This window comes from Orbicella faveolata, unplaced genomic scaffold (genome assembly GCF_042242905.1).
Source record: "Orbicella faveolata isolate gen_17 unplaced genomic scaffold, um_ofav_v1 contig_24, whole genome shotgun sequence".
Classification (NCBI taxonomy): Eukaryota; Metazoa; Cnidaria; class Anthozoa; order Scleractinia; family Merulinidae; genus Orbicella; species Orbicella faveolata.
This window is the reverse complement of record NW_028301552.1, coordinates 31,332,501-31,355,883: the sequence shown is the minus strand read 5'-3', so window position 1 is coordinate 31,355,883 and position 23,383 is coordinate 31,332,501. Positions and strand designations below refer to the sequence as shown.

General features: G+C 38.7%; 3 protein-coding genes across 4 annotated transcripts in view; all 3 read left to right on the top strand.

Annotated features, from left to right (window-relative positions):
• Nucleotides 1-5,105, top strand: part of LOC110065022 (xanthine dehydrogenase/oxidase-like) — a 32,272-nt gene extending 27,167 nt beyond the window's left edge. For both annotated transcript variants that reach the window (XM_089291434.1, XM_089291435.1), the window contains 5 exons: nucleotides 400-465; nucleotides 1,219-1,407; nucleotides 1,966-2,039; nucleotides 2,405-2,498; nucleotides 2,799-5,105. In XM_089291434.1, coding sequence (XP_089147560.1) covers nucleotides 400-465; nucleotides 1,219-1,407; nucleotides 1,966-2,039; nucleotides 2,405-2,498; nucleotides 2,799-2,849 — 474 coding nt within the window. In that variant the 3' untranslated portion in view covers nucleotides 2,850-5,105. The remainder of the gene's footprint in view (nucleotides 1-399; nucleotides 466-1,218; nucleotides 1,408-1,965; nucleotides 2,040-2,404; nucleotides 2,499-2,798) is intronic.
• A 1,094-nt stretch (nucleotides 5,106-6,199) lies between these two features.
• Nucleotides 6,200-15,638, top strand: LOC110065023 (uncharacterized). The gene is made up of 2 exons (XM_020772128.2): nucleotides 6,200-6,310; nucleotides 12,844-15,638. Exon 2 carries the CDS (start codon nucleotides 12,901-12,903, stop codon nucleotides 14,632-14,634), a length of 1,734 nt encoding a protein of 577 aa, XP_020627787.2. The 5' UTR covers nucleotides 6,200-6,310; nucleotides 12,844-12,900; the 3' UTR covers nucleotides 14,635-15,638.
• A 2,876-nt stretch (nucleotides 15,639-18,514) lies between these two features.
• Nucleotides 18,515-23,383, top strand: part of LOC110065025 (uncharacterized) — a 6,048-nt gene continuing 1,179 nt past the window's right edge. Inside the window, exons 1-2 of the mRNA XM_020772129.2 lie at nucleotides 18,515-18,641; nucleotides 22,451-23,383. The exon at nucleotides 22,451-23,383 is cut by the window's right edge and continues 1,179 nt beyond it. Of these exons, the coding sequence (XP_020627788.2) occupies nucleotides 22,514-23,383 (870 nt within the window). The 5' untranslated portion in view covers nucleotides 18,515-18,641; nucleotides 22,451-22,513. The remainder of the gene's footprint in view (nucleotides 18,642-22,450) is intronic.

Genomic DNA, 23,383 nt, shown 5'->3' with positions numbered 1-23,383 from the left:
CTGACATGACACGTTGACATAAGGCTGTGATGGTATCTATGGTTATGAGGGCTTGGTCACACTATTGTCACGTCATCGCAAGGACTCGATCTAAGGGGAGTGAGTCACATTATTATCACTCCATCTTAAAAGGACATATTGGCATAAGGCTGTTAGGCCATGGTTTTAGGGGCTTGGCCACACACTGTCAGGCCATCTTGAGGAAATAGGTCACACTACTGTCACGTCATCTTAAGGACTCGATCCAAGGGGAGTTCGTCACGTTATTCTCACTCCATCTTAAAGAGCCTGTCTGCTTCATCTTAGACCTCAGAAACTTGGCACAAATCTTTCTCTTCAGTCGCTTGGTAGCTTACAGTAGTTTGTTAGATCTGTACTTATTCTTAATTTGTTTAACAGGTTCATCGTACAGATATTGTGATGGATGTTGGTACCAGTCTTAACCCGGCTATCGACATCGGACAGGTCAGTAGAACTTCTTCATTCCGCGAACTTGCTGCGTCGTAATTATTAATGACAAGTTCTGTCGTGTAAGTCTGACCTAACAAACATGAGAGGGCATATAACCACTCTTTACTCGCCAAACGAATGCATGGTATACATGATATATTTATTTATTACAATTTAATGGCGAAGATAACATGGAAAATACAAGCAATAAAAGATTAAAATGGCCATAAGGATGGTCAGCAAAAGTCCCCATACTAGGCAGACCACTTGATAAAAGAAAAAAAAAAGGGGGGGGGGGGGGGATTCTAAAACAGCTTAATTAAATTAAACATTTCTTGAAATTAAATAATCCCTTACTCCCCTCTTAAAACCAGAGACGCTAGAAGCATGATGAATTGACATTAGCAGCATATTCCACATATCGACAATCCTATTAAAATAGCTATACTTAAAAATATCTGTCCTAGCATAAAGCTTCTTCAGTGTCAGATCGGCCTTACGCCTCAAGGGGTATCTTTCAAAATGTGAATAAAATTCAATAAAGTCGGATATATCTATTTGAATATACCCATGAAGGACTCTGTAAAAAACAACACATCAAACAAGAAACTCCTGTCCTCCAATGATAACAAATTTAGTTTTTCTTTATATATTTGGTATGACTCAAGTGTTTAGCAAAGGCAAAGACTGACACTTTCAATTCAAATCTTGATCTATTGATTGATTATTTTGTTACTGAGTATTCCGTTTAAATTTGCGCTCTTTCAGGTCGAAGGCGGTTTTGTGCAAGGACTGGGTCTGTTCACCCTGGAAGAAGTTCGATACTCTCAAAGCGGCTCTCTGTGGACGATGGGGCCTGGGGCATATAAGATTCCCGGATTTGCAGACATACCAGTGGAGTTTTACGTTCATCTTCTGCGCAGTGCACCGAACGAGAAAGCTGTTTACTCTTCAAAAGTATGAATGATGCTCGTGACGACTCTCTTTCTGAGCATGCGACAAAGCCTTTAGACAACAACAACAACAACGACAACAAGAGCCTAGTAAAAGAGAATCTTTGTTTACAATATTTGCCTCATTAACATAAGCGATACAGTTTCTGATGGCGCTACAAAAACATTAGTTCTGAATATTGAAAGGGCACAGCACGATAAACTGTCCCAAGGAATTTGAGCCCGATGTATTGAATACTTTTTGTGTGACGCGGGTTCAAAAACTCAAAATTTTACGAATAAGGTATGAGTCCATTAGCGCTTTTGCCACCTACAAATTGTACAGTTTTTGAACGCCAAACATTTCACCTTTTACTAAGTTTCACAAGCTCTTTAAATGCTTTTAACCAATTCGTGTTTAGCCTTCTCTACACAAAGTCGTATGTTACTGAGGAAAATGTAAACGGCGTCAGCAAAGATTCGCCGATTACATCACATCTTAAAGCCTTCCCCTTTCTTTTGTTTACGTCGAGATGTTTGTTACTCTTTTTGTCATTAAAGGTTGATTTATTTGTGCTTTCAGGCTGTAGGGGAACCTCCGTTATTCCTGGCTTCCTCCGTGTTTTACGCCATCAAGGATGCTGTCATGGCTGCCAGGTAAAATTGCCTGACTTGTGGCGATAATCGGATCACTACTGAGTGACTCGCAGTTATCATGCGATGACGATTGCGTGAATTACGACAGTCATCAGGTGACTTCCGTACACCCGATGACTATTGCGTGACCTTTGGCAGTCAGTGCGTGTTGCGTGACTAGTGCTGGCTATCATATGACCGGCTATTGCTTGACTCATACAGTCATCAAATGACTTGTAGGCGGGTGCCTAATGCCGGTAACTATGTTGTAGGATAGTGCTACGTGTGCTTTTATTCGACACGATTTCCCGCGCGTTTTGTCGCTAATATTTCTAACACTCAAGCCTTCACTTTGTTAATTAATCAATATATATTTCGCATTACAGGCGTGAGTCAGGTGTTGAAGGGATCTTCAGACTGGACAGTCCTGCTACCAGTGAGCGCATTAGAATGGCTTGTGTCGACCAGTTTACTAAACAGGTGTGAGAGACCAGCTCTATTGAACAGCAATGGAAATTGAGCTATATAAATAAAGTGTTGTGATTATTATTATTCTGGTTTCCGAATTCCAATCAGCGCAACATACACTCAAATTTGTCTTGGTCGTAACGCGCGCGACCTTAACAGCCAATCGGACTGGAGCATTGGTATCAGCAAATGGTACCATAGCTCAGCCAATCAGATTGCAACATTTGTTGTAGTATACTAGTTGATTGCTACGAATTTTGTTCATTAATTGTGGAGACTCCTCCTTAATAACTTTGTTTTTTTCGTTCACAGTTCACACCTCTAGCAGATCCATCAGTGAAGGACTTTAACGTGTACCCATGAGACACTGCGAGGTTATGATTCGAGACATGTAGTGGTTAAGACGACAAATGGTGTCACTATTTCTTATAAGTGATTAATAATCGGTTAATAATGATGATTTTTGGAATGTCATAATATACAGCTCGGTCTCTTGGCGTATGTGAAATTTTTAAAACCTACTTTTGCTTCCCCACCCACCCGACCTTATTCATACTCAATTCACGCGACTTTCAGTCGCTTCACTCCTTTCCAGTTCCCAACTCGGGATTTGTCAGGAACGATGCTGATAAGCTTAACAGAGACGTACTTTTGTACTAACTATTTTTATCGCGTTATTTTGTGAGGAAAGAATGGGGAAGCGGGGGAGGGTATTGCACTTATTATGCATGAGAGTCTTATATTTCTCGATACGTTCCGAATAATAAATATCACTATCACCCAACTAGAGAACTAATGCAAATCGTGCATTTTAATTGGCTACGCTACTAGAGGACTATTAGTAATAGTCCCAGCTCGAGTAGCGAAATTGGCGCACTTGAGCGTGATGCTTTCTTTCGTGTTATTTCGAAGTAAATATTTCTTCAACTTGCATTTGCTAACTTTATTATTGCCTTTTCTGTCCGACTAGTTGGGTGATACTAAAACAATTAAACCCTTCGCCCTCGAGAGCCACGGGTCAATAGCCCTTGAGGGCTACGGGTGTAATTATTAAATAATAATTCAGTTGTGCAAAATGGACGGTATTTGTAATTGTTTCTAGGGTGTAAGTTGACGGAGACGTAATTTACATCGAAAATCGATCGTTTCGGATCAAGATATCTGATGTAATGCAACCACATTGGTATGATTATTTAATATATCTAAAGACTGTTCACAGTCCCCTATTTTTCCGTGAGATCGTAGATGTCGATCGGTGAGTTCGATGGGCCGCCATCTTGATCTCTTGATGCGAGCGAAACTGGGGAGAGTACAAAATGCCCGTGGGTAGTGGCGGTGGGGTTAATAGCATGGGGGTGTCGGGGCGGACTTAGTAAACCTTCAAAATGTTTCGAAATTCACAACACAGTAACATGTATTCATATCATCATCCCTGATTTGACAGGTTTTTTCTCAGGGAAGGAGATTGTTAATTGATTTGATTAACGGAGGCGCCAAACTAGCGGCCGCACCCCTTGAACACGAGACAGAGTGAAGCTGTTACAGTCTCTTTATTTTTTCCGCCAGCCGTGCCCTCCACCACCCCTACCCGCGGGCATTTTGTACTCTCTCAAGTTTCGCTCGCATCAAGAGATCAAGATGGCAGCTCGTCGAGCTCAACGATCGACATCTACGATGTCACGAAAAAATAGGGGACTGTGAACAGTCTAATAGATCTAATTTTCTTAAATTTTCTTAATATATACTTGCACAATGTCAGAACGGTCGTTATATTTTTTATTGATAAACAGGTGACTAATGACGATTAAAATCTTAATTCTCGTCTGAATATATGTGGATATTAAGAATTGAAAAACTGATCACTGCGGGGAGTGGGGGGGCATTATTAAAAATCAGTTTGATTTGTATGCGATTATTTCACGAGAACAGGGATTTGAAATATCATAGGGAATTTTCGCAGAATTAAATTCTCTTAACTAGTTCTAAAGTAATCGTAAGTGGACGAGAAAAGAGAATTTGTATGTGGATATGACGTCTTAAACAAGAAGTTCTGGGATAAAGGGGTTAAGCCTAGTCATTCAATCAACTGGAGTGTAAACAGCGTGGAAACCAGCCAAGTATTTGAAACACAACCGGTTTTAGTTTATCTGTTTCGGGGATCTTGATAGCGATTGTCTGGAAAAAGTCAATCAAATCCATCCCATTTGATAGCGATTAAAAATGTTGATTAACCAATCCAAACGAAAACGGTCTTTAGCCAATAGAAACGATTAAAAGCCCAACCAACTAAAAACTAAACCGGTTGATTCTAGCAACATGAAACCTTGTGATAATTTTTCTTTTCTTTTTTGTTATAAACAGTTACTGTTATGGCTACTGACAGGCTAATCTTGAAGCAAGTTAAGTTTGTAGTGTACTTGAGTCCTAATAGGTGACTCGTGCTAAAAAGTTACGAAGTGTTGATTTTGACTAGCCAGCCCCTTTTACCGAGGAACAAATTGTTTAAAATATTTTGTTAGACAAGGGTATTTTGAGTATTTTCTTGAAATGTATCATCTTGCAAGACATGGTGTATAAAAATTGTTCGATATTGATGATGAAATAAATTTGAAGTGATGATGTGTTGCGACTTCGTCTGTTAGTGGAGTATGTAGAATTTTTTCGTTACATCTAGGGCGCTTTCCATTCAACTGAAAATTTCGAAAAGGGGACAAATGGTAAATGTAAAAGAAAATGTAAATCTTATTTATAGTGGTCATGCACTTAGCTATACAAGCACTAAGCTTAGCTAGTTTACAGGCATGCCACTGAAACAAAGGAAACAAATGTCTCAAACACTTAACAAAGTTAAAAATCCTAACTGGCAGGAGGCAGACCAGTTGGCTATTTACAAAGCGTGACCAAGGATTTGAACTCGGGACTACCGAGAAACAAATCCCGCTAGTGGCAGGGTGGAGGCCTTGAACCTGGGACCTCCGGATTACAATACCAGGGCCCTAAACCACTCGGCCACGCTGCTTCCAGGGTAAGGAATTTTCCTTGGGAAATTTTCCGGAAGATCCGAAAATTGTTGAATTTCCGAAGGGCGAACTTTTCAACCGAAAAATTTTGGAAATTCCAGGAGGAATGGCAATTAGAACGATAATTCCAGGTAAGAAATTTTCGAAAATTTCAGTATTCTTTCCAAGGTTTTCTTCAATTCCGGAAATTGCTGAAAGTGTTGTTCCATTCCTGACTGGAAATTTTCGTAAATTATTAAAAGCCGAAATTTTTCATCAAATGGAAGGCGCCGCTAGTCTTTTTTTTTTTGTGTGGTGTGGAGTGGACCATATGACATTTTGAGGTCACAGGCGTCATTCTGTTTTTAAGATTAATAATTTTAAACATTCGAATACTTTATAGGTCTTTATACTGGCGGGAAAGGCAAGGCTGCTTGGAGCATGGTTCGTGCGGAGTCATGGGATCGCCTCGTGGATCCACAGCTACTTTGACAACGTTATTCACGAAATTTATCGTCAATAACAGGACAGACCCATGAAAATCGTTAAAAATCACTGATGCAGACAATTTTCCTCAGTTTGGTGTCTAGCATACGAAACGTCAAGTTCAGTATTTATAAAAAGCGACGGAGTACAATTTTCGTTTCTTTCCGTTTCGTTGACCTCGGGTCGTTTGGTTTCGCAAAAGGATGCGCGGTCACTCAGCATTAGTAGTTACCAATCTCCACGATCCCTGGCACTTCAAGATGGCGACCTCCGTACAGTTTAATTTCGGTCTCGTCTCATGTGCTGGAAGTCTGCTGACAGTCGGAGAGTGCTTTTAAGGTACGAAGATCTTGGTTTTCGAAATTTATTTTATTATTGTGATAGTCATGTCAGACTGCATATATTGTACACGTATTCGTTATTTTCTTCATTCTTCTACTAGTAGGGCTACTAGTAGTAGTAATCAAAGATTTCGAGAGTGCGTTCGACGGCGTCACTTCAATATATCTCTGACCTTAAATGATTTCACTAGTCGACTTTCAACATCTGTCTATTGTCAAAATCAACATTTTTCATCAGCAACCGAGGTTTTACAGACAGATAGATCATAATGTCAAAGTCCATGCTAGTGACGAGGTCCCTTGTAAACTACGATTTGTTGATACGTTGCGTGACGGCGCCAGTTTTCGTAGACTCACAAGTTTAATAGAACTAAAATCTTCTAATTTCCTGCTATTTTCGCATTAATTGGTAGTTTTTAAGGGTAAAAGCTAATTTGTAAAGGTACATTTTGTCAGTTACATTATTCTAAGCAGGAAGCACAAATATAAGCCAACATTTGCAGTCACATACTCGTTTATTATAAACAAACTCTGTGCGACTGATTCGGATATTTTCCTTGACGAGTAAAAGTAGAGAGTATTTACATTGTCGTTCCTTTGTTCAGGTTAACTCTTATGGATCTTGCCTTCAGAGTACTTTTCCACCGATTCCAAACAATATTCGACCAGATAAACACTGAACTATCTGTCGCAACTGGAAATAATCAACAAATGCAATCAAACTACAGCCAATGAAATATAACTGTTCCCACAGTTAACATCCCAAAGCTAAGGCGACTCAAAGTCGTGTTCGTGAACACATAAAATAAATAATTGTCCTGGTCATGTCACAAAAGCACATCATCTCGCATCCTAATGAAACAAGCCATGTTTGCGTTGATTTGCACGGCACAGAATCATAACTGCAAACGAACGAATAATTGAGAAATTTAAAACTGACTCGTAAGCAGATACTTTGCGATGATGTCATTTATTTTTGACCCTGTGGCATTCTGCAGGGTGGCCGATTTGTGTCCCAAGATGTATCGCTCCATCCTTTGTCCCAAAAAATCTCACTCTAGTCTGTATTAGGACTGTGTTCTTTTTTTGTCAAACGCAATAGACTTAAGGAAAACTATTGTTAATTAAAAATATCTGCTCAGTTAAATCATAGGTAAGAGAGAGGAGTAGTATTGAAGCTGGGCAAACTTCAAAGGAACGAAAAAGAAACCAATATTTTTGTTGGAAGATCCGTGACCTTTCATTTGGGCTCATACGCTATATGATATACGTAACTGAAGAGTTTCTATTATGTAGTTCCTTGGACTGAGGTACAAAGCCTCTGAGTTTTTAGCACTGTCAAGACAAAAAGGGAACGAAAAATTCAACAAAGAAGTTTTTCATAAGAATTCCCTATATTTGTAACATATTGTACTTGGTCCAGGGTGTATTCCGCTAGACTTTGACGCTAACCAAGATTTTAAATTTCATGCCACGCACCTGGCAAGTGACCAAAGTCCCACAACTCAGAATGCTATTCAACGCCACCCAAATGGAGCCTACGGCCAGCCATATTCCCAATCTCTCTCCCTCTAATTGGCGTGCTCAAATAATCCCAATTTCTTTGTATTATGTTCACTGGGAAAAATTTGGACTCGATGGATTGTGTAAGACGCCTGTTATTGGCCTGGATACAGTATTCAATATGGGGAATAAATAGAAGTTAAGAAGCCGTAGTTATCATGCCAAGTCACCTTAGGTAGTTAAGCGTTTATATGCCAGCACCAGCACACTGTTATACACCAAAAACTCCCAAAAACTACAATACATGCTATAGAAACCATTCCTGTGTCATTCCTCTGAATGATTCTACATAGGAACCCTTTAGTTGATGGTTTTTTGTTCTAATAACCTGTCTGGACCTGCTGGTGATGATTTGGAATCGATAAACTGATAATTGAAGAGCCATATGCATATCCGCCCTATGTCCAATTTTAGGCCTTTTTTTCTTTTTTTCTGCCTCTGATTTGCTTCAATCTCTGTAAATTGACTTAAATTATATTTTAAACAGCGACCTGGACTTTTTTCACTCGTTTAAGGAAATCTCCCCTGGTCAAGATAGCTTTCTCTCAAGCAAAGATGGCGGCATCTTATGGCAATATGATACATGAATGTAGCTTCTGTTTACGGTGTTCAAAGATCAAATCCCTCAGAATCTTAGCTGTCTTCTCATAAGTCTAAGGAAAATAGGAAATGGAGTGGGAATCTGGGAAACAGGTTGTTCACATCGGTTATTGTAATGTGAAACACGACACGTGCGTCAAAGGAAATACCATCAAACAGAAAAGAGATATTATGGTCTAGTAGGTCACACCTTTGTTTTTGTTTTCATATGAGGGTTTGGCTATAATATTTTATTTGGAGCATATCGAAACAAAGGAAATCTCTGTGAAACTACTTATAATAAGATATTTAAACATAACTTTCAGGAACACAACTTGGGGTATTTAAGGTGGCTGAACACAGTTTTTGATACCTGTGTTTCATTCGCCTTTTTCTCTAAAACCCTTGATCTTTCGGTCGCCAAAAATGGCACCAAGCAAGTTAACAACACAAACTTTGGTTTTTTCATGGTTAAGCTGACATATGTGCCATTGCCATGGCAACATGACTAAACATAAACAGGCCTTTAAAATCGGTTTTGTTTATTTGTAGAAAATCTAGTCATTAGATTTTCTTTATAATTTGCCTGCAACAAGCTTGTAATGATTCCCACAAGTTAACACCATTTTGCTAATAATTTAACAGAAAGATCTTTAATTATCCCTTGTTGAAGGTTGACTGGAATATCTAAAATTTCCTTTGTTAAAATTCAGTTATTTTTAATACTCCAGTTACTTATTTCCTAAAGTATTTTCATGCCAAATTTCGTGAAATTCTGATGAGTGGTTCTCGAGAAATAGGCGTATTTCTGAGAGTGCAATTTTTCATTCAATTGCACTTTTTTTACCTACTACGCATGCGCTGCATTTAACTGGGTTCTTTCGGTAACAAAGAAAAAGCTGAGAATTGCTGGGTTCTTTGCATCGTTACCTTTTCTAACATATCTTTGTAATAAAAGACTAAAGCCATCACTACACTGCGTTAAATGTAGAGAAAAATAGCACAGATACTGTGGGTGTTGAGTAAATAAAATGATCGCTCTATTGACGGCATGTTTGTTTTTTTGCAATCTTTGTGCATGTGCTGAATTGCATCAGCAAAAGCGCGCGCAAAAATTGTGTTCGGCCACCTTAAAGCAATAGGATTTTGCTTCACCATGTGCAGTATCAGTAATTTCAATGGCATTGAAAATGACAGATGCTGTCTTCGGTCTTCTCTAATAGTGCCCTTTTAAAGTACCTTGCATGCCTGCCTGGTGATTTAAGGCATAATTAAGTCTTGATAAACCCGTAAGTCATTAACACATTTTAAGGAAGCGTTGACTGCCATCTTTTGCTGCTCCTGAGTTGAAGAGACCCTCACCAGCATGCGTCGTGATTACGTTCAATGGACGTCTTGTGGCCTGGTAAACAGGAGTTTTTTTTGAAGTTATTGTCACAGCGAGTCCCACAGATAATGGCCAACAAGAAGCGATCAATTATAACAGCGATTTTATTTCAAATCAGCATGACTTGTAATGTGTCTAACTTCAGGGATCATGGGACAGAACCCTAACCTCAAGAGCTTTGTAAAAGCAACATTTTGCTCTTCCTTAAGTGAAATGGGCATCTCTTCTCACTGACTGTCACATTTTCTTGTGAAATCAAAGTTTCACTGTTTCTTAAGTGAAAAACACATCTCTGCGGGCGCATGCTGACGTGAAGTCAACATCTTATTGTTCTTTAAGTGAAATCAACATCTCTTAGCTTTCATGTTGATGTGAAATGGACATTTTACTGTTTCTCAAGGAAAAAAAGCATCTTTGAGGTCACCCATTGACATGAAACCAACATGTTAGTGTTTTTTTTCAGTGAAATCAACATCTCTGAGCTTTCTTGTTGACATGAAATCAACATTTTATTCTTTTTCTGAAATGAGCAACTCTGTGGTTACACATTCTCGTGAAATTAACATTTTACAGTTTTTTTCCTTGTGAAATCAACATTTTATTGTTCTGTACGTGAAATGAACATCTCTGTGGTCAGGTATTCTCATGAAATAAACATTTTATTTTTTTAAGCGAAAAAAGCATCTTTGAAGTTGCCTGTTGATGTGAAATCAACATTTTGCCATATGTTGAAGTGAAGACAAAATTATTGCCCTCAAAACTTAAAGTGAGACAAACTGCTTTGTTTTGTTGTGCCACAGAAACTTGCTTTGAGCTTTTTTCTGGCAATCCAGAGTGAAAAAAGCAAAATACAGTTGAACCTGTATATAACGGCCCTGCATTAAGTGGTCACCCTCTATTAAGAGGCCAGTTTTCAGGCCACCAATTTTTCACTTATGCAAACGCTGTATTTGTTACCTGTATTAGGCGGTTGCCTCTATTAAGCGGCTGCAGCCATCCCATAGCAATCCTATGTTTGTCTTTCTTTGTCATTTTTACCTGCATTAAGTAGCCACCCTTGAACAGAAACTAAGCAACATGTCATTTCATGTGGTATTTTATTATGTTTACATTGTAAAATGCAATCCATTGTCACTATAAACTAATACAGATATGGATTTTGCTGTGAACTGTAAGTCGTAGAAATTCAGTACTGTATACTGTAGAAGAGTAGAGGACAATTTATTGCGCAGTACTTTTACAATTTTACATGTACATATATTTTTCCATTAAGTTACAAGTTGGCACTGAACTTTGTTTGAAGTATTGATTACCTGAAAGAGTGTTGATTGTCCTATTTTTTCCTTACATGAAGTGTTTTTGTATGATACGCCATTAAAATTGACATTAGACCACGCCCAGTGAGTATTTTTAGTGATCCTGTATTAAGCAGCCACCTGTAATAAGCAGCCTTGTCCGAGGGTGGCTGTTATTTACAGGTTCGACTGTATAACCTAAAATTCAACATTAGCCAGATATGCCTACGGCCCATCAATTGATTCATGTCAACACCATACATATCTTATTTTCATCATTAAACATCAGGCCTTGAATAAGCACTGCCCCACAAGGTAGACATGAGATTCAAATGAATGCCCCTAATGTCTATTGAAAGTCCTTGCACCTGTTTGAAGTCTGACCATGAAGAAAACGTCACATAATTTTTTAAGGTTTGCTAATCATTTTACAATCTTTTAACTCATTGCTGTCGCATGCCACAATTTAAAGGAGCTGATAACATACTATTCTGTACAAACTTAAGAAAGTTGGCCCATCATGCTTTAGAGTCCATCGAGTACAAAATTCTAATAGCAACTTGTTTGAAATGTTATTGACTACAGACAAAGTCAGTAACAGTATTGTCTTGTTTTGTTGGTATTCAAGTTAAATCTTACTTTAATTTCATTTAGTTGAGGTATTTATGACACAAATATATAGTTGATGCAGTGAATTTTCCAGTAAACATTTATACATAGACTGGGTAAACACGGGCACAGTAAGAGCTAAGAACCCAGGCCAAGTGCTCAATGCAGAGTCAAAACACACAAGCCACCACATCTCCCGCTCAGTGTCTCTGTAGAATAAGTGATAATTACAATAAATATTTATTGTACCTTATCAGCTTATATAACAAAAAAATCACTTTTCTGGGTACTTTTTAATGATTGTTGGAAAAAGTATTTTGTTTGCACTACTTTATAACTAAATGTATTCATAAGCAGGGCAGGAAAAAAAAAAATTCAAATCCACTTGCACAGTGGGCCAGTAGATTTCAGTTTTCACTTTCCCCCACTTAAATATTACTTGCCAACGAAGCAGCCAGTATGGATGTCAGAGGACAATGCGAACAAAGTATGCTTGGATTCCTAATTAATCCATGCTTTCAACCTGATGGTTAACTAATCTTGCAATCTTTAGTTTAATGATGATAATAATAATAATAATAATAATAATAATAATAATGATAATAATAATTACAATGATAATAATATTAATAATAATAATATTTATACAGGGGGCGATCTCACATAAAGTGGTTTTCAGAACGGCCCTGTGGAAAATATTATTATTAGTTTTGAAATAGCTTCTGACTGGAAATTGTCATTTATCAAGCTGACATGTTCATTCAGACTCACAAGACTACTGAGGCTAATTTCCACTTGTCCACTGGGCCACTGAACTTTTCTCTGCCCTGATAACACCCTTAGGGCCTGTTATTGTATGGCAGGGGGTCATTTGTCTTCCTTTTTGGGGTGGGTGGGGTGGGTGGGGTGGCTTGAAGGGCTGTTTTGACCTCTTTGGACCTCAAAATCCAAAGGCTGTAGTTACATCTCATACATAGAAATTTATAGGTGACTCTATTATCAGTGATACTGATAATGAAAACAGAGGTGATATCTTCCTTTGTTTCAATACGTGTTCATTTTAAATCGTACATTAAAATGTTGTTGCTTTCAACACAGGCAGGAAGAAAACTGCAAGGAACCTTTTGTTAGACTCACAAGAACTACCAAGTAACAATGCATACAATGTATGGAACGAGGGCTCTGTCCATGTTTATAAGCCTGCATCCCCTTCGACATGGTCGTTTTCTGACTCAAGTGTTCCCTTCACGAGCATTTAAAGAGTTTAGAAACTTGTCCCAAACTTCGTGGTCATCTCCCAAGATTCTAAAACAAAGTGAACCAAGAGAGTTTGGCAGCTACTTTATAAGACCATCAGTTGTTAACTTTTCTTCTCAACCGCGCCCATCTGAAGATGATATTAAAATCAACAAGGAAATATTGTCTCTTAAAACAGTCATAGAACAATTTGAGTTGTTTGAGAGTATCAAGAGTTCAGTAAGCATTGTGAATAGAGCAACCATGCTTTATAACATTGCCAAGATCACTGGAAGAAACGGAAACCAGAGACGAGTTTTGAAACAAGAAAAAGGCAAGTCAAGGGAAGCTTTAAACAGCGCATACCTGGAATTACTGGACAGTATCTCCAAAGACATTACCAAATGCCTGCCCTGGGATCTTGCAAATGTGATGTGGGCTTTAGGAAAACTTGAAGAGAAAAATCACGAGCTAGTTCAAGTTTGTGAGAGAGCTATTCTGTCTCGTGGTATCACAGCCTTTGGCGATGTAGGTATTTGCCAGATTGTGAATGGATGCATACACCTGGACTTGACAGCCTCGGAAATATCTTTCGCGTTACAAGAATCCATTTGTAACGGTCAGTTGAAAATATCTAACTTTAACAATCAGTTACTTGCTGCAATGTTGTTGTTGTTTGCCAAGTCAGATCGCTGTGCTGTTCATGGACTCTTTCACATTTTGTTGGAAGAAATTCTATCAAGAGACTTCTTGTTAATGGCAAGTGGTGACCTTGCTCTCTTTGTGTGGTCCTTTGCAAAGAAGGAGTTGAAGGCAGACACGTTGTTTGACAGAGTGGAAGAAGAGATTCTAAGGCGTGGAACAGCTAACTTGGAAAGACGCGGTCTTGTCCAGATACTTTGGGCATTCAGCAAGGCTAAAAAAGGAGGCAAGCAGCTTTTCGATATCATGGACAATGAACTTGCCTCAAGTGGGGTAGAGGGATTTAACAATTCTGCACTATCACAAATTGTTTGGTCCTTTGCAACGAGAGATGTGACAAATGCCAAAGTATTTTATCTTGTTAGGGATGAGGTTTTCACCCGTGATGTCTGCATATTTCAGGTGCATCAGCTTGTTCTTATCCTGTACTCGTTTGTTTTTGCTCGAAGACAGGACAACAGGCTAGTTGAGGAAATTGAAAGTGAGTTGCTGACAAGAGATGTGGCGCAATTTGACAATGGTCATTTATGTCAAGTGGTTTGGTCTCTTGGAAGGGCAAGAAAATGGGACAGTAAAATGTTTGATGTGATTGAACAAATCGTATTTCAGCGTGGTTTGCACCAGTTTCCAAAGTCACAAAAATTCATGCTTCTGCGAGGATACGTGGAAGCAAAAAGGCTGACTGAACGGTTGTACGAAGGTCTGCAGGTTTCTTTCTTAAAGAGCAGTTTTTCGAAATTAACAGCCAGAGAGATCTATATACTTGCTTGGTGTTTTTCTGAGGCTGAGAATAACACCGGACCACTGATCAATGCTGGGCAACTGTTTGATACATTGGAAAGGGAGATATTAACCAGAGGAAAAATCCTTTTCAAAGGGCAGCAGCTTAATCGGATAAAGAAGGGCTTTCGGAAAGTTGGAAAGGGAACTAAGGAACTATTTGAATTGTAAGTGTCGTGGACACTTACTGCTGTTAATTCAAGTATATTTTTTATTAGTAGTTTTTTTGCTTAGTCGCTGTTAATAACCATAAGAACCATCATGACTGTACATGATGAAACGAAAGATACATGGTGATCACAATTGTATTCCTCATCAATTTTTACCGAAAACGTCGCCATGTTTCCAAGCTATTATTAGTTTTGATTGATTCTATTTAACAAGGCTTTGATGTTGAAGGGACTTGATTAACGTGAAGTTTTGGTTCAGTTTTGACTTTTCAGTGTGGGTTTCTTTTTTTGTGTGTGTTTTCCGTCAGTTTTGACTTGTATGAAGCCCAACTCTACAACACAGAAGCAGTAAATATCATTTATGTACAAAAGAAATTGACTCAAACTCTGATAAAACGTCTTAGTAATCCTGGATAATTATTATTCACATAGAGAGAGGCTGAAGGACACTTAAGTCAATCCTCCGTATTGTCGTTATTCTCAAGGTAATCTCTCGAGTTATTTTAAGATCACTTCCGGTTTTTAAGCGTTGACGTATTGTGTGACGTCATCGCTTTAAGCTGGCGTGCTTGCATTCCTTTGGATAGTGATTTCTCATAGGTTCGTCGCGCTTATGTCCGTCGCGCTTTATGTCGCGCACGATTTATCCCTTCGTGGAAGCGAAATGCACTCTGGGAGTTAGTAAATGAGAAATTAGGTTCAGCGGATTGCTTTTAATTCTAGCTTTTAAAAGAAGATTTAGGGGTGGATTTTGGTTTTATACAGTATCGGATAAATTTGCATTCACGGGCAAACTCATAGTAAAAACATATCCTCCATACATACAAGTTTGGACAGACGAGTAAGTTGCACAGGCGATAGGTGAGGACTTTGCGGCTTTCCTTTGATGTTTGTAGGATCAGCGGAGTGCTTTTAATCGATATGACAAGTATACAGTTAAAACAACAAATGAATGTGAAAATAACAAACAATTTGACAAAGAAAAGTGAGTAGTGAACAAAACAATACTAATAGAAAAGGAAAAACAAAAAAATTTTGGTACCAATTAACGGGGGTGCTCGTGAAAAAATTTTAAAACCCCTAAAACCCCCAAGAGGCACCAAGATGCTGCTTTGTGGGTGTGGCTTGCAATTGTTTTCACCCCTAAGAGGCACCATTTCCAAAACAGCACATTGTCTCCTGTCATATTTTTTCAGCTCAATACCCTAAAAGGTACCACAAACTGAAAACTCCCGATGTGGACCTTATGAGGCTGAACACCCTCTAGGGGAATCGTTGATTACAATATTTGCCTCATTAGCATGAGCAATTCAGTTTCTGATGGAGGTACAAGTAAATCAGTTCTGAACATTGGGAGGTCATAGTACGATTAATTCCGCCAATGAATGAGCCTGATGTATTGAATACTTTTTGTGCAACACGGGTTTAAAAACTCAAAATTTTACAAAGAATGTATGAGCTCATTAGCGCTTTTGCCACCCAGAAATTTTGCAGGGTTTGAAAGACAATTTCTGCTTGAATATTACACCCAAAGAGCTAATAATTTCATCATGTATTAAGTTTCACCAGCTCTTTAGCTGCCTAGAGTCAATTCATATCTAACATGTTTCCTTCTGTACGCAAAGCCTTATGCAAATGAGCAAAAATGTAAACAATGACGTCAGCACGAATCCCCCTGTAGGAGGTACCAAAACCGCGTTTTTAACCCCTGAAAGGTTCGGCGAGCACCCCCTTCCTTTTTATATGGAATCCCCGTGCCCCTCTCCCAAGCAATTTGACACCGATGTATTAAATACTTTTTGTGTGAAGCGCGCCTAAAAAACTCGTAGTTAGGGATATTATTTTTGCAAATATCAGCAATTCAATGCCCATATTTGATTGAGAATTGGAAAAGAGAAAACTCTGAAAGAAGAGTGGAGTCTTCTATTTGTCCTGCTCATAAAGTTTTGCGACAATAAGGGAACAATACTGTGAAAACCTCAGGCTTGGTATGAGCGAAAATCTGTTCAGTTACGTCATCAATGAATGCTTAACAAATTCCTAAGCTTCCACTTTCCGTGAAGGATGTATGGAAAATCCAAATAGCGAAATGAGCAAATATGAAGCAAAGAGAAAATTGCAGAGAATAGTCACGTACGAATGGTGGCGCTGGAATAGTCACAAATGCCACTAGTTGTGACTATCCGCCATTAGTAGAATTCTACCTGAACACTAATGCAAATGCTGCAATCTGATTGGCTGAGCCATTGCACACTATCAGCCGTTAGTGTGCAGTGGCTGGAGGTCGTCTTCGAAATAGCGAAGTTTTAGTATAAATCTACTAGCGTTCTATCACGAATGCCGTTCGCTGATTCGGGAGTTTACGAAACCACGACGGCAACGGCAACGGGAACGTCACTGAACAAAAGAATTAATGAGCAGTACAATGGCTGTGCACGTGCGTTATAATTCTTGGTACATTTCTTTGCCGTCCTCTGCAAAACAACAGCGTGAAATGACCAAATTTTGCGTTGTCTGGAGAACGTGAACCACGACGGCTAATTTTTTAAATTTTTACTTCAAATTTATCGCTATGTTCCGGATTTAGTTTTGCGATAGTTTTGACAGTGATAAACAAAGTAAATGACTTAAGAGTATCGCGAGATTCGTAGGTAAAATATAAATTCATTTTTTAATCAACGTTGTCCTCGGCGTCGGCGTCGTGGTTTCGTATACTCCCTATTGGCTACGCAACTCACTATCTATTCTGTGATAGATAGTGAATAACGTAGCAGTGAACGTTTGTTAACGAACTGGCGACCGCCTCTTTGCGTTTTCGAAGTGTCTGTGAAGAGGATTTAGATAAAGTTTTGAACGACTACTAGATTTATGCTAAAACAATTAGATTATTAACTTTCGATTTCTATGCGTGATAGTTGACTCGGACTGCGCCCTCGTTAACTATCATGCGATAGAAATCTCGAGTTCATAATCTAATTGTTTACTAGTCGTGACCATTGCAGGGCCGCTCATACTCAGACCCTCCTGTTGTGATGAACCCAGTGTCTTATAATAAGGGGCCGGAAAGAAAGGAAACGAAGCTAAACAAAATACTGGAAATAAGTTATAAACCAGTTCCAGTCTAAACTAAACTAAACTAAACTAAACTAAACTAAACTAAACTAAACTAAACTAAACTAAACTAAAAACAAAGGTCCAAAAAAAAAAAACCTCCCGCGTGTCCTTACCATATTTGTAGAGCATGGTGTAATGGCCATAACCCAAGATGGCTAAGCCAATGAAAACTCTCTAATTGCATTATCCAATCAGTGATCCACTTTTTAATCAAGACTTTTTAACTGAACTGTGTTATCATTTCCATCATTAAGAGAAATAAGCTAACCGGACCGTTATTTAGGATAACCCGAGTGATATTTAAGTTAATGGAAGCAGACTTTCACTGGGATTAGCCCTCAGTCTGCATTTTACTCTCAGTCTGCATTTTACCCTCAGTCTGCATTTTACCCTCAGTCTGCATTTTACCCTCAGTCTGCATTTTACCCTCAGTCTGCATTTTACCCTCAGTCTACATTTTACCCTCAGTCTGCATTTTACCCTCAGTCTACATTTTACCCTCAGTCTGCATTTTACCCTCAGTCTGCATTTTATCCTCAGTCTCCATTTTACTCGCAGTCTGTATTTTACCCTCAGTCTGCATTTTACCCTCAGTCTGCATTTTACCCTCAGTCTGCATTTTACCCTCAGTCTGCATTTTACCCTCAGTCTGCATTTTACCCTCGAGCTTTTACCCTCTGTATGCATTTTACCTTCGGTCTGCAGTCTGCAACCAGTTCCAGTTTGTTTCGCAAAATGGTGCGCGGTCACTCAGCATAAAGTGGTTACCAATCTCCAAGACACCTCACACTTCAAGATGGCGACCTTCGAGCAGTTTACCATGTGGGCCATGTGGTGATTTCGGTCTCGTCTCGCGTGCTGGAAGTCTGCGGAAAGTCGGAGAAAGCTCTAAAGGTGTGAAGATCTTGGTTTATAAATGTACTTTATTGCTGTGATAGCTTTTTCAGACTGTGTTCTTACACTGCATATTTTACAAGTGTTTGCTACTTTAAAATTTCGTAGTCCGGCGTTCCCCCGTGTTATAGGGCAAAATGAGGGCTATATTAAAGCTCTGAAAATTTCATATCTAAATTACATCTCATTCTGAATATCCTAATAAAGTTAAATGAAACGCTAATCGACTCGTGTGGTGTCTTTTCGCCCTCCTGGGCCGTCTAAAGGGTCTTTGCACGAAATTACTTTTGGTCAGAGATATGTCTTAGACAAGAGAGGGAGACAAGGCTTGCGACTTGGCGGCCCCAGCGGCAATCTTTTCCACTTCAAACTGGAATAAACGCCTAAATACTGAAAATCTCAACTGATTGGCAACGGTTATTGATCAAAATGCCACAGTTGAATTTGAGCTTCATCCCTCCAACATTTTCCAAGAAAGTCGATGCTGAAATTAGGAAAACAGCTTTCTCAATATGATCGGTGCCAAACTCGGCAACCAAAGGAATTCAAGACATGCAGGCCGTTTCAAATCTACCAATCAGTGCTTGGCTTCCTACAGCAGCCCACCGTGATGCCAAGAGCTGGTGACTGCCAAATTGCAAGCCTTGTCTCCCTCTCTTGTCTTACTGGTCTCCAGCAAAAAGTAATTTCATAAAAGACCCTTCAGAGGGCCTAGGAAGGCAAAAAAACACCACACATGAGTCGATTAACATTTCATTTAACTTTACTCAGATATTCAGACCAAGATGTAATTTAGATATTGAATTTTCAGAGCCCATTGTTGTATGAATTTCCATAACCATCCCTTGATGATTAGTTAATCAGTCTCTTTAAAATGGATGTGACATCATTCTATTGCTATGATAATTCAGATCTGGATGAAATGTACCTCATTTAAAACTTTCCTTTTTCCATAGTACACCGGTACGATTTAATTTTCTTTAGGATGTTGGTCCACTAGGTTCTCAGTAATAGTACTGTTTACTCAGAAATCCAATCAAGCCCCTTTAACAGCTTGTGGGGCCAAGCCTGCAAATAATTCTGTAAGCAGGTCATTTGTCCGGCCAAAGACAAGTTTTGACCTGACAAAAAGCCAGTCTGGTCAGACAATTACTTTTTTGTCATTAGAAGTTAAGAAGAAGAGACATTTGAGGCATTTTGGTATTTCAGTGTAGACCCTTCACTAAAATGTTGATTGCAAATTTGAATGGCTTAAAAGTAAAGTGAACTGAGTGTAAAATCGATACTAGCACCAGAAAGGGGACCTTTACATTAAGTCTGTCAGGTATTATTTTACCGTTGAAAATTGACAGATTTACAAACGATTATACCCCTAGTTTGCTTTCACGTACTAACTTGATCACTCATGTATTCTGAACAGCTTGGCGGTATAAAAACTCACAACAACATTCAGAGACTTGAAAATTGACTGAAAAGAATTTTTCGACTTTTTCTGAAGGCAAGTTTCCCCTGAGAATCTTCGGGGTCAATTGAATAAAAAATTTGTGTAATTTGATGAATTCGAATTGGAAGTGGTGGTGACTACAAAGCATGACTAGTTTGTATGTTCACACTTTTCGCAGAAGCATGTCTGTGGCACTGAAACTAATTCAAATTATATTGAGCCGCAGATGTGAAAAAAACTGTAAAGAGCTATAAAACTGATTTTTGATCATAAGGACTAGGAAAACATTTGAAAGTGATGGCATTCAGATCAACAAAACATGAGAATTTGGGTCATGTATCCAGTTTGCATATTATTTTAATCGGATCAAATTAAAACTTAATTCCGCAACACTTGCAGATAAAAAACAACAAGTAATAACATAAGACCTCAGATTTTTGAAGTTTTTCAGACAAACATAATTCCGACTAAATGAGGCTTCGCAATCTTTCATGACACCACCAAAAAATGCATAAATTAACATGTACAGTGAAATCTGTGTTAAGCGGACACCCTTGGGACCCACGTAAGTGTCTGTTTAATACAGGGTGTCTGCTCAAAACAGGTTCTAATAATTATGTTGTGCAATAATAGTTAACTATTAACCCCTTTGTAACAAGGTGTATAACACAGTGTGAGATCAAAGACTGCTCATAGCACAATGTACAGTCAGTCAATGCATCAATCTGGAATAATCACTTAGCTTTAAAACAACAGCCCTGAACAATGTTAAAGGAGTCTCAGCTAAACTTTTAGAGGTAAAATGCCCTTGAAGTGTCTGCTTATTGCAGGTTTTGTGCAACAAAATGGCTTAATATTGGTGTCTGCGTCGGCTTAACAGAGGTGTCTGCTGAATGCAGGTTTATTTTACAGCAAAGGTGGTAAGAAAATTTAGGGACTCAAGCTGGTGTCCACTTAATAGAGGGTGTCTGCTTAATATGGGGTCTGCTTAATACAGGTTTCACTGTAGCTTGAATAGTGGGGCTGATGTGGCGTGTTTACAATTCAACCTGAAATTTGAGGCTACGAATTACCCGTGATAAAATTATTTCTCAGAAATGGAATAAAAACGAAACTGTGATAACAAAGCCTTTTTGCGTAGTATTGTGTGGCAGTATAATAAAATAACTTTTTCCATATTCGGCAATGAATTTCCGGTTAAAATATTTTTTGTTTAGCAGAAATGCCCAGTCAGAGTGTCCGACCAGGCTAAGCTTTTACCTGTCAAGACCTTAAATTTACCAGACAATGGTCTGATGACCGAGTATTATTTGCAGGCTTGTGAGGCCATCTATAACTAAACTTTTAAAAAGATGCACAATAATAATTTAATTTCAATATTTATATGTTATTTGCTGGGAAGGAGGCCCATATAATTGCATTTACACGAGCCACTCCGGCTCTTTTAATTTGAAGTCATTTTTTCTCATTCGAGAAGACTTTTTTCACATTTTTTTTCATCATTTTACGTGATATCATTGGCTTAGAAAATTTCCTATTGTCTTTCAGCCAATCATAATCCAGAAATAGGATGTGTAATTTGCTCTGGTGTCACACTTTTTGCACTGGTGTTACACTTAAGGACGTTCGCGTTATTGTTTCTGCCCATCCTTACTGCGCACGCAAATTCACACGCCACGTCATGCATGAGAGCACGCGCTAAGTAACAAAATGAACAATGATAGGGAAGATGGCCACTGCTATAGCTTTGCCTGGATTTAACGATCTTGGATGTTCTGTGACCCCTATTTTTCTTTCCAGAAACAGATTTTATTCACAATTGTCTCCACATTGTCCAAATATGAACAAAAGAATAACGTGGGAAGTTAAAAAAAATTCAAGATTTTTGTCCACAGGACATTGAATCCTGCCATCTTGCGGCTGCAAGGGGCGTGAAACTATGGTCGCTAAATGCGAACTTGTTCTTCAAGGAACCTCACCAGTTGACTAAATTCACTTGATAGGTCCACTTGAACAATATTTGTCAGAGAACATTTCACTTCAAAGATCTAATTGCGATATTTTTGGGCCTTATTCGCTAACAAAGCCCGATTTTTCAGATTTAGGGTGTTCTTCCGGGCATGTTCTCTCTAAAACGAACTCATCATCTTACTGCGGTAAAAGTCTCAGAAGAAAATCAATGAACTGGGAAATTTTCACGCGAACGTCCTTAAACTGCACTGCTCTCAGCCAATCACAATCAAGTAATTTTTCCATGTATATTATTATCGGTGATACTGATAAGGAAGACAGAAGTGATATTTTCCTTTGTTTCAATACATGTTTGTTTTAAATCTTACCTTAACTCTTGTTACTCTCAACACAGAAAAATAAAGTTCAGGGGACCTTCTGTTTGACACACAAGATCTGCCAAGTAACGGTGCATACAATGTATGGAATGAGGGCTCTGTCCATGTTTGTAAGCCTGCATCCCCTGCAGCATGGTCGTTTTCTGACTCAAGTGTTCCCTTCACTGGTATTTAAAGGACTTAGAAACTTCTCCCAAACTTCGTGGTCATCACCCAAGATTCTACAACAAAGTGAACCAAGAAAATTTGGCAGCTACTTTATAAGACCATTGGCTGGCTACTTTTCTTCTCAACCACGCCCATCTGAAAATGATGTTAAAATCAACAAGGAAATATTGTCTCTTAAAACAGTCAAAGAACAATTTGAGTTGTTTGACAGTATCAAGAGTTCAGTAAACATTGTGAACAGAGCAACCATGCTTTACAGCATTGCCAAGATCACCGGAAGAAACAGAAACCAGAGACTACTTTTGGAACAAGAAAAAGGCAAGTCAAGACAAGCGTTAAACAGTGCATACCTGGAATTACTGGACAGTATCTCCAAAGACATTGCCAAATGTAATCTCAGGGTTCTTGCCAATGTGATGTGGGCTTTAGGAAAACTTGAAGAGAAAAATCACGAGCTAGTTCAAGTTTGTGAGAAAGCTATTCTGTCTCGTGGTATCACATCCTTTAACAATTTACAGATTATCCAGATTGTGAATGGATGCGTAAATCTGGACTTTACAACCTCAGAAATATCTTCCACATTACAAGAATCCATTCATAACGGTCAGTTGAAACTTTCTAACTTTGACAATCACTCACTTTCTGTAATGTTGATGTTGTTTGCCAAGTCAGATGGCTGTGCTGTTGAACTGTTTGACATTTCACTGGAAGAAATACTGTCAAGAGACTTCTTGTTGATGGAAAGTGGTGATCTTGCTCTCTTTGTGTGGTCCTTTGCAAAG

Excerpts from the sequence above, each read along its gene's own strand:
- LOC110065023 (XM_020772128.2), top strand. The coding sequence starts at position 12,901 with ATGCATACAATGTATGGAACGAGGGCTCTGTCCATGTTTATAAGCCTG.